The sequence below is a fragment of the Eubalaena glacialis genome, chromosome 3 (genome assembly GCF_028564815.1).
Source record: "Eubalaena glacialis isolate mEubGla1 chromosome 3, mEubGla1.1.hap2.+ XY, whole genome shotgun sequence".
In the NCBI taxonomy this organism is placed as follows: Eukaryota; Metazoa; Chordata; class Mammalia; order Artiodactyla; family Balaenidae; genus Eubalaena; species Eubalaena glacialis.
Window position 1 is genome coordinate 88,078,728 of NC_083718.1, and position 11,911 is coordinate 88,090,638.

Sequence of the window (11,911 nt, forward strand, 5' to 3'; positions counted from 1 at the left end):
GCCTTGGCTATGGGGCACAGAGTTTAGGCGCGAGTGGAAATTAGGCAGTGGTGGGCTTTAGGGTGGGGGGGGGAAACTAGGCGAGAGATGGGTGACTTTTGGGCATGGGTCAGGGCCTAGGCTCAGGACCCATGCAGCTGGAAAAGGCCTTGGGGGCGGGGCCTAGGCGGGCTCCATTCAAACGTGGGGCAGGGGCTCTGCTTAGGGTCTGCGCAGAAGGGGAGAGGCAGCACATCCAAAGGGGGGCATCTGGAGTGTGGAGTTCTGGAGTTTGGAGGTAAGGCCCTGGGTGAGGGTGTGTGGGTGGGGTTTAGGCCCAGTGCAGTTGGAAGGGCTCTCAGAGGGGGTCTCCGAGTGTAGAGGTAGGTCCCCGGGTGGGGTGTAGGGGCCGGGCTTGGGCTCTGCACAGCAGGAAGGAGGCTCCAAAGTAAGAGGATTAGGCCTGGGAGCCCAGCAGGCTCCCTGGTGCCTAAGTGGACAGGGAAAGCGCTGGCCACGTTCCCTTCCATTCCTCCATGCCACCCTCTAGGGTGTCCCCCCAACTGCCGTCCCCCTAACCGTGGGTCGGTCCCACTGGGAGTAGGAACTCCTCCCCTCCCCCAGCCACCCCTCAGAGGTGCCGGTCCTGTAGGTCCAGCCTTTACTTTTGCTCCCCCTTACCTCCCTCCCACTCCCTCAGGACCCGCATGGCTGGAGGGGGCCTCGGTGGGCAGAGGATCAGGCCCAGGATCTCAGCAGGCTCCCAGAGGCCCAAGAGGGCAGGGGAAACTTGGGCATGCTCCCTTTTGATCCTCTGCCCTTCCAATGGTCCCCCAATTTCCCCCTTCGGGCATGGGATCCCTTCCCTTCCCCCAGCCGCCCCTCAGGGGCACCAGTCCTGTCCCACCTCCACTTCTCCTCCTCCCTCACTCCCCCCCCCAAGCCCCACATCCTACCCCATCACTGGGGGTTCCTCCCATTCCCCATAGTTGTCTGTGGTCCCCCACCAGTGTCTGGTGGGTGCCCTAGTTATGCGGAGATGCGAATTCCACGTCCTCCTAGTCCGCCATCTTGACTCCACCCTTGTGGTAGGTGCTTAATAAATGTTTGCTGTCATTTATCAAATATTATGGTGGGGAGCATAAGCCAATATCTACATAACAAATGGGAGATTCCATGTAACTGTGCTTCTGACAGGATTTGGTTTTCTACTAGACTTTTAATCTTTAATTTGTTTTTAATATTGTAACTAAATGTATTTTTCCTCAGAGATAAGAGAAATAATGGTCTTATAACAGTTGTATATATCTAAGATAAGATATATAGATACTTAAACACTTTGTTTCACTAGCTGTTCACTAGTGTGTCTGATACCTGGTCATTTTCACTCTTTTCCTCTAAGCAACACATCTCTATTTTCTCAATGAAGAAACGACCTCCAACTTCCTAGGCTCATGGATCATTTTAACAATCTAGCAGCTACCAGCAGGTTCAACTTGGCTGGAAAAATTGGGATTTTAAATGAGATGTCCAGTCTTTTTTGATCTCTCAGTTCCTGTAATAGTATACAAGACTTTATCTTAGGAACTATGATAAGTAGTCATGAACTGCTGTGGTGTAGCCTACAAATGTGATTGGATTTTCTCCCCCCAACTCCTACTTTCTCCCCTCCTCACCCTCCCACACAGAGAGTCTAAGTAATAAGTATTCAAAGAGGTCAGTTATGTAATAAATTAGGATTGATAACAACTAAATATAGGGGTATTCTGCTTATAATAGTTCTTCTTGTGTCGCACACTGTAGTTATGAAAGACAAAGCAAATGAAATGAAACCAAGGACTCCAGTTTATGTCCAAGTGCTGCTGTTGATTCTGTTTTCTCATCCCTAGAAGTTTTGCTCTGTTCTTGTCTGTCAGAGTAGTTAACTAAGTGTTAGATGTCCGGCACACCTAATTTCATGAAGAAAGGAACTGGATGTACCAGTCAAGTGTGTTAAAAAATAAGCTGTGGTGTAATACATTTGGGACTGCTACCTATTGCTTACCCAAGAATAAATTCGAACAACTGAAAGAACATTAGAAATCATTATCTTTCCCAATGTACAGTAAGTAAGAGAACCAGAAACGTGAGACTACAACTTCCTCCTAATCATATAACTATTTGTACAATTCCCTGCTATTTCGCCTAATTTTGCCTGTGGACATGCTTTTTGGGAATTGGAAGGTCTTTTTTCTTCCATAATCTTTATGATACTGGGGATTTACCCTCTATTAAAATGGACCTAGTATCTTTTAATCTGCAGACTATTCTAGTTCAAAATTAAATTGAAAGCCGCTTCTTTTCCATTTCCTTCTTTCAACATATAAATTTGCCTCTTTCAGCATGTAAGTCTGTTGAATTAAAGTCCTTTGATAATGTAATTCCTAGTTATCAGCAATAAGTACCCCAGTCTCCTCTTTAAATAAAAAGCATGTAATTCTATGCTCATTGACTCTCTCAGTTTCCTTATAATATGAAAAGTTACCAAAAAAAAAAAAAATCATTGGTTAAATTCTAAACCAAGGTAAAAGTAAGATGTGAATAGGAAAGTGAACTCAAAACAACTCAAGATACAAAGCCCTAGTTACTGATGAATGTGTATTAATCATCAATTTACCACATCTTACTATTGTAATTATATTAAAAGGTTGTATCATTTTCCCAATTATATTATACAGAAAAATGCTTTCTTGTAGTGCCAGAAAGTAAGGAAGTGCTCAAAAAGCAAATCGATGGGGGAATGTCACAGGGACACAGGAACCAACCGAAAGTGGTCCCAATGGCCAAAGCTGGAACAATTTGAACAATATAAATAACTTAGTATTGGTTTATAATATAAAGTATAAAAAATACCCATCAGTCCATAATGGTATAAATAAGTGATTGAATAATAAGTGGGGTAGAATAGAGAAAACTCCCATACGGAAGAATTTCAAACAATTTATATAAATACTCTGCCCTCCAGGAGTTGGAGCATAACTCCCCATTCCTTAAGTGTAGGCTGTATAGAGTGACTTCCTTCCAAAGAGCAGTAAAGGGAGAAAAATAACTTTAGAGTGGAGAAATCTGACAAACACTACCTCAGCTGGGTGATCAAGATTAACATCAACAGTAAAGTCATGTGGATAGTATGTACTCTTGATATGATGTGATGAGAAGGGTACTTTGCCTCTGTGGTCTTCCTCCCTAAAACCATGACCCAGTCTAACCATGAGGAAAACATCAGACAAACCCACGTTCAGGAATATCTTACAAAATACCTGACCATCTCAAAACTGTGAAGCTCATCAAAGAAAAAGGAATGTCTGAGAAATTGTCACAGTATAGAGGAGCCTAAGACCTGATGTTAAATGCAATGTATCTTGGATGGGATCTTGGAACATAAAAAGACATTAAGTAAAAATTGAAGAAATATTAATAAAGTATGGATTCTGGTTAATAACAATGTACTGATTGGTTTATTGGTTGTGACAAATGTAGCACTGTAACGTAAGATGTGAACAATAAAATAAATTGTGTGTGGGATATACAGGAACTCTGTACTACCTTCCCAAGTTTTTCTTAAATCTAAAACTATTCTAAAATTTTAAAATTATTTTTTAAAAAAAGAAATGTATTCTTTTGGTTCAGGATTTGACCCAGAGGCATAGTCTAGTGGAATTTTCTCAGAAGAGGAAGAATATTGGATAGTACCATTCATTTAAATTACTATCTTTTCCCTTGATTACTCTAAAAATTAAGTTCTTCTAATAAAGCATACTATTACTTACTATAGCAATTTTGTTCGTTTGTTGAATAAGTATAGACTACAGTTCTAGAGAGGAGAAAATGGTAATATGAGGTCAAAAGACACATTTTCTTAAAATACTTAAATAAGTTCTTATAGCTGAGGACATTAAGCCAATAGTCTCCACTAGCAAAATGTATGGTATATTAATAACAAGTACATTCATGAATGAGATAATTTTACTCAATACTGGATCTGTGCATGGTTACTTTTGTCAGTAGTAATATAATGTATAATACTATACAAACATCCTCCAAGCTGCCTACTTGGAATTTCCCAAAGTGCTGTTTTTTCCCATGTTTCTACATACATTCTTATGTTTCCACTTGCCCAACCTATTTCACCTTCAAGATTCATGTAATCTGTTATCTGTTCTAGAAATCTCCAGGATGAAATAGGTGACCTATCTTTATGCTTCACACTGCACCTGGTATATTGCTCAATTATATGTGGTGACTATCATTTGTCACACTATATAATGTCAATTGTTTCTGTCACCTAGTTCCTCCTTGAACTAGTAAATTCCTTTGAGGAAGATACTTTGTAATTAATCTGTATGTTCCTAGTGCCTAATATAGTACCTGAAACACAGTAAGACCTCAGTAAATCAATGATTAATTAAATGATTAATTAATTAAGTTCAACATGGGAGATAAAAATATGGATGAGTTTTTAAAGGAATAAATAAAATAGTGAATAATACTTCACTATTTTATTAAAAAGTTATTGAGGAGATTATGGGGTGCTTAACATTTTGAAATGTCTGTGGGGCCAGCATGTTCTTCCAGAAAATATTCTGGGATAGATCATTGATCTGAGTCAGTATGTCATCTCTAATATTCTGTTTGGTTTGAAACACAAGTGACATGTCCTATCCATAACTTATTTCTTCAATCAAACACAGGATTTAAAAAGGAAATATCTTAGCGCAGGAACGAAGGTGGGGTGCGTGTCTTCCTTGATCCTCCTTGCTGCCTTGGTCCTCACTGCTGTTTCTCCCTGCTTTCTCAAGTTCCCCAGCTTCTTTAAAGCACCCACTACCTCTCCTGTTTGAAATTATTTACGGACCTCCCATTTACTCCTCTTCATTCAGTGAAGATTTTAGCACCAAGCTTTCCACCTCTCTCTCTATATAACTACTCCTGTAGTTAATTTTTTCAGCAGCTTTTTAACCTCAACTTTTTATTGATATATAATTGACATATAACATTATATTAATTTCAGGTGTACCATACAATAATTTCTATATATATTATGAAGTGATCACCAAAGTAAATCTAGTTTATGTCTATGGCCACAAATAGTTAACAAATTTTTTTCTCGTGATGAGAACTTTAAAGATCTACTCTCTTAGCAACTTTCAAATATACAGTACAGTATTGTTAACTGTAGTCACCATGCTGTACATTATATCCCCAGGACTTGTTTATCTTATAACTGGAAGTATTTACCTTTTGACCCCCTTCACCCATTTTGCCCACCCCCCACCTCTGCCAACCACCAATCTGTTCTGGCATCTATGAGTTCAGGTGCTTTGTTCTGTTTTTTAGGTTCCACATAGAAGTGAGATCATACAATACTTCTCTTTCTCTGTCTTACTTATTTCACTTAGCATAATGCCTTCAAGGTCCATCCATGTTGTTGCAAAGGCAGGATTTCCTTCATTTCTTTGCTGAATAATATACCATTGTGTATATACACCACAATTTTCTTTATCTATTTCTCCACTGATGGACACTTAGGTTGTTTCCATGTTTTGGCTGTTGTGAATAATGCTACCATGAACATGGATGTGCAGCATTATTCTGTAGTTCACATCTATGTAGGTAATACTTTCACCAATCCAATGTATTAGTTAGGATTAGAATCAACTGCATATAATAGAAAAACCCAAAGTAACAATGGATTAAACAAGGTTAAAGTTTATTTCCCTCTCATATGAAAAAGTCTGGAGGAAGATAGTCCTGAAATGGTATAATAGCTCCACAGCATCTCTTTCTGCTCCATTATCAGCATATGGCTTCTACCTTATGGTCCAAGACGGCTGTTGGAGCTCCAGCCATTATATGGACATTCTACACAGAAGGAAAGAGAAATATAGAAGGCCACGCCCCTTTTAAGGAAAATTACTATAAGTTCCATATAACATTTCCACTTGGATCTCATTGGAAGTATTTAGTCACATATATCTAGCATATATCCAGGGAGGCTAGGAAACATGTCTTTATACAGAGAGGCAATGTGTCCAGGTAAAATCAAGGTTCTGTTATTAAGGAGGAGGGGAGAATGAGTATGAGTGTTGAGGCAGACCTTTACCACCTGGCCTCTCACTTCAATGACCTTCTCATTCCAATGATTTTATAATCTACCTATGTCATTACCACCAAGATCTCGATTTCAAGCATACCACCGTCCAAAACCTTTTCTTATCTTTTCAGCACATTCACTCCAGTACTCTAACTCCACTTTTTTGACTCCACTTCATGCCCTCCATCAACCTGCTCCATCTTCACTTCCTAGCCTACATGGTCTATAAGCCATGGTCCAACATCATAATCATATCCTACCATGCACTCTCAATTCCTTAGCCCTTTCCTCCATACTTGCTTGGCTAAGCATTACCTTTAGTTATGTGCCTGCACTAGAACACTTAAATATGGCAAGACAAAAATATCACTGTGCTCATTTGACGTCTTAAATTCATGACCACTAAACCTTGCTTCTTTTTTCTCTAAGAAAATAGAAGCAATCAGAAGACTTTCACATCTTTCCGCTCTGTGCCCAAGGTCTGTAATGAGGGCTAGTCACAGAGGCACCCTCTGCCAGCACATATCAAAATTCCAGACTCCCAGAAGGAGAGCAGGTGTTCAGTATAAACCACACGGTTACACAGTGTAGGCACAGCAAGCCACTCTTATCAGTTAGGGTGGTAAGAACCCTCCCAAAATCCAAATTCCCAGACACCAGCCATCGGCCAAAGATGCAAGGTGGCCTTCCGAAGGACAAGCAACCTCAGGCCTGGGGTTATGCTCCACCTCCTTGAGAAGGCAATATATACATACATGTGGAATTTTTCTGTATAGGAGATTTGTTCCCCATATTCTGGTTGGTTTTAATTCTTTATTTTTGGAGATATGGGAAGCACTATTATGGTTCCAAGAGTCAGCTAACTCTTTCCTCACACTGCCTTTTATTAGGGATCTCCCATACTGCTCTGCAGACTGTTGCCTGCCCCAGTGTTTCTCAAAATTTGGTTCTTGAGCCAGAAACATCAGCATCATCTGGAACTTGATAGAAATTCTCAAACCCCATCCCAGACTTACTGAATCAGAAGTTCCAGTCACCAGTCATCTGTGTTTTAGTAAGCCCTCCTGATGCATGGTAAAGTTTGAGAACCACTGATTTAGCCAAAAGGTGAGGAAGACCTGTAATTGCTCTTTCTGTCAGGACCTGAACAGATTCTGAGGTCTCTACTATCTACCAGAACCAACAGATGCTGAGTTATGAAAATTGGGCTGGGATGAGAGTGGTGTGGAGCTGGGGTGTATTCAAACTAGCATCTTCGCTTCCTTGAGGATTTTAAATAAACTTATTTTAAAGCTCTCTTCAGAGTATTCTTTTTCTCTCTTTCTTTGGGTGCAAATGCTCTCATTTGAAGAGTCTTCTGGGACTTCCCTGGCAGTCCAGAGGTTAAGGCTCTGCGCTTCCAATGCAGGGGATGCGGGTTTGATCCCTGGTCGGGGAACTAAGATCCCACATGCTGCGCAGCGCAGCCAAAAAGTAAAAAAAAAAGTCTTCTGACTCAAGATCATGTCACTGGGCTTCCTCATGTGTTTTGCTATTTGGATTACTTTAGTAATTTTTTAAACTTTTTATTTTGAACTGATTTCATTCTTTCAGAAAAGTTGCAAAAATAATACAAAGACTTCTTGTATAAGCTTTACCCAGGTTCCCTAAAGATAAGACTTCACATAACATTACAACAATTATCAAAACAAGAAAATTAACATTGATATAAAACTGTTAACTAAATCACTTATTCAAGTTTCACCACTTTTCCCACTAATTTCCCTTTTTTGTTCCAGGATCTTATATTGCATTTAGTTGTCATGTATCATTAATCTCCTCTAATCTTCATCAGTTCTTCAGTGTTTTGTTTCTTTCAGGACCGTGACAATTTGAAAAGAACTAAGTTCCATACTTTATTCTGATTTATTTACTTTATACCTAATGTTTTTTCTATCACAGGCTCCCACTTAGGGTATCACATTACTCCTTATCATTAGGCTGCTTTAGACTGTGACAGTTTCTTACACTTTTCTTGTTTTTGATGATCTTGACAGTTTTGAGGAGTACTGGTTAAGTATTTTGTAGACTATCCCTTAATTTGTGATTGTCTGATATTTTTTCCTCATGATTAGACTAGGGGTTTGGGCTGTCAGGAGGAAAACTACAGAGGTAAAGTGCTATTCTCATCACCTTATATCAAAGGTACTGCTCCTGACTTCCCACTAATGATGTTAAGCTGGCTGAGGTGGTGTTTATTAAGTTTCTCCACTGTAAAGTTATCCTTTTTTCCCCTTTTCTATATTGTATTCTTTGGAAGGAAGTTAATATGCTCTGCCCATACTTAAGGGGTAGACAGTTATGATCCATCTCCTTGAGGGCAGAGTATGGGGAAAGGGCTCAGAGTTTCCATGCCCTCTCCAAGCGAGCCACTCTCCGTGAATCTCCATGTGTTCACCCACCGGGAAGCTCTCCAAATTCCTGTCCTTTTTGGGGGTTTGTGGAGGCTTCAGTACACAGGCATAATTGATTAAATCATTGTCCATTGGCAATTGTTTCAACCTCCAGCTCCTCTCCCTTCCCCAGAGGTCGGGGTGTGGGACTGAAAGTTCCAACCCTCTCATCATGTGTTTGGTTTTCCTGACAACAACCCCCATCCTTAGGTTCAGTCCAAAAGGCATTTCATTAACCTAACAAGAAACACCTTTAATGCTCTCATCACTTAGGAAATGCCAAGGGTTTTGGGATTTCAGAAAGAGGGACAAAGACCAAATATATGTTTCCTATTATAAACCATGATATCACAGACCTGAATAGGTATTTCTCCAAAGAAGGTATACAAATGGCCAACAGGTACAGGAAAAGGCACTCAACATTGCTAATCATCAGGGAAATGTAAATCAGAACTACAATGAGATATCATCACCTCATCTGTTCGAATGGTTATTTCCAAAAAGATAAGAGATAAGAGTCGGCAAGGACTTGGAGAAAAGGGAAACCTTGCATGCTTTTGTGGGAAAGTAAACTGGTATAGCCACTGTGGAAAACAGTATGGGGATTCCTCAAAAATTAAAAAATAGAACTACCATATGATCCAGTAATCCCACTTCTGGGTATACATCCAAAGGAAATGAAATCCCACTTATGGGTATATATCCAAAGGAAATGAAGATATATCTGCACTCCCATGTTCACTGCAGTATTATTCACAGTAGCCAAGATATGGAAACAACCTAAGTATCTGTCTAAAGATGAATGGATAAAGAAAATGTAGCATATACATACACAATGGAATACTATTTAGCCATGAGAAGAAAATCCTGCCATGTGCAACATCATGGATGGGCCTTGAGGGCATTATGTTAAGTGCAGTAAGTCAGAGAAAGACAAATACTGTATTGTATCACTTATACCTAGAATCTAAAAAAAAAGTTGAACTCAGAGAAACAGAGGGTAGAATGATAGTTGCCAGGGGTCAGGAGTTAGGGGAAATGGGAAGATGTTGGTCAAAGGGTATAAACTTTAAGTTATAAGATGAATAAGCACAGCATGGTGACTATAGTTAATAATACTGTGCTATATACCTGAAATTTGCTAAGAGAGTAAATCTTAAGCATTTTCCCACACAAACACACAGAGGTGTGAAGTGATAGATGTGAATTACCTTGATTGTGGGAATCATTTCACAGTGTTCACATACATCAAGTCATCATGCTGCATACTTTAAACATATATAATTTTATCATTATACCTCAATAAAGCTGGAAAAAATTAATATCAATGGTATTTGTTTTTAAAAATAAATACTTTCCACAATGGTTGAGTAGTCTCTTTTGTGTATAAACTCGTATCATTCCTCTTCCTAAAGCTGATATTTTAAATGGTATTAAATTGTTTTTATTTTTTATTGAGGTATAATGTTCATACAATAAAATCACCCTTTTTAGTGTACAGTTCTGTAAATTTTGACAGATGCGTAACACCATTACAATCAAGATACAGAAGTATTCTATAACTCCCCCAAATTTCCTCAGGCCCCTTTTTAGTCAACCCCTCTTCCCACCTTCAACTCCTGGAAAGCACTGATCTGTTTTCTGACCCTAAGTCTTGCTTTTTCCAGAATGTCATGTAAATAGACTCTGGCTTCTTTCACTTCCCATAATGCATTTGATATTCATCCATGTTGTGTGTATCAAGAGTTTAATCCTTTTCATTGCTGAGCAGTATTCCATTTATGGCTATACCACATTTTGTTTATAGATTTACCAGGCAAAAGACACTTGTGTTGTTTACCTTTTGGGGTGAAAATGAGTGAAGCCACATATGGTTTGTACAAATAAATATTTATGTACAGGTTTTTGTGTGAACCTGTCTTTATTTCACTTGAATAAATACCTAAGAGTGGGATACTAAACTGCATGTTAGGTGTATGTTTAACTTTATAAAAAAGATCAGATTGTTTTTGAAATGGAAATCACCAAGATGAGATGTCACCCTCATTCCTGATCACAAGTGGGGATGCAAACTGGGGAGCAGACAGGAAAGTAAAGCTCCAGATGCCTAATCTAACCTGTCATCCAGTTCTGTAAAATCAATATATTCTTCCCCCATTCCCCCATCCTCACCTCTCAGAGGAAGTAGGACACCTTTAGCAGCATGCATAAAAGTATACTGTGTTGTGAAGCCTCCCGTGCTCTCCATTATTCGCCTCAGTTTATCAGGCAGAATGGCTTATCTGAGGAGACAAGTGGCAATGACATCTGAGATACAGTAACATCAAGAGAACCCCCACCAATTATTTTGCCTATTACCTTCTTCTTTTCCTTCCCTCTAGAAGGAAGGATAGGACACTGGGGCAACAGCATTAAGTCTGAAGAGAGAAATTATACTGGTGTTGGTTAAGAGATCATGTTTCTTTACCTAGTCTTTCCTGTGTATAAGGAAAAAACAAACAAACATGGGACTAGGGAGAAGCAATTAATCCTTCCTACAGTGTCAAATTACTTTTGTCTTATGTCTAAAATACACAATATGCAAAGTTGACTTTTATTATTAACTATTGACCGATTTATAAATGTTATTAGAGCAGAACAGTGTCATGAATAATCCCCAAAGCAGATTTGCTTCTCCTATGCTGATTTGACGCTTGTAAGGAAATACATACTAGGGACATATTACTTGGCATGGAGAAACCACCCTGGGGCTAGAAAGCTGAACAGTACACAAGTTAATGTTTATTGTATTAGTCCTTCAAGGGCCTTGCTTCAGAGTCCTGTGGAAAGATTGAAAGGAACTCGGGGAATAAGGGGGGGTAAGATTATCCAAGAAGGAGGTAACTAGACAGTAATGATGTTGGAGGGGTGAGCAAAAGGTTGCAGTAAAAAAAATGTACCTTTTTTTCTGCAAACTGTCTTTGGTTAAGAGCTACAGAATAACTGAGTTTATTAGGGACAGAGCAAAAACAAAAGGGGGAGCAGCGTATTTGTTGGACTTAAGCGGATGGGTTTTCAACTTAATATAAAACGAACTTTTTAACAAATAGAGCTGCTCATTCAGAAAGGGTGGCCTTGTGTGACTTGGGGTTCCCCATTACTGGCTGTGTTTAAGACTAAGTGCAATTATCCTGTTATAAATGTAGTAAACAGTATTCATGTACCTTTCATTCTGCAAATGTTTATTTAAAGTTTACTCTGTACAAGCTGCATGCAAGAACATGAAGAAGAATCAAACCTAGATTTGCTCTCTGCCAGTTGTCAATGCAGTGGTTCTTACACTTTAATGTGTATACACATTCCCTTGGGGATCTTGTTAAAATGCAGA

The 11,911-nt window shown here is 39.3% G+C and overlaps 1 protein-coding gene across 1 annotated transcript in view; it reads left to right on the forward strand.

Annotated features, from left to right (window-relative positions):
* Positions 1-3,282, forward strand: part of FMO5 (flavin containing dimethylaniline monoxygenase 5) — a 39,466-nt gene extending 36,184 nt beyond the window's left edge. The window contains exon 8 of the mRNA XM_061186084.1: positions 3,222-3,282. Coding sequence (XP_061042067.1) covers positions 3,222-3,282 — 61 coding nt within the window. The remainder of the gene's footprint in view (positions 1-3,221) is intronic.
* The last annotated feature ends 8,629 nt before the right edge of the window (positions 3,283-11,911 follow it).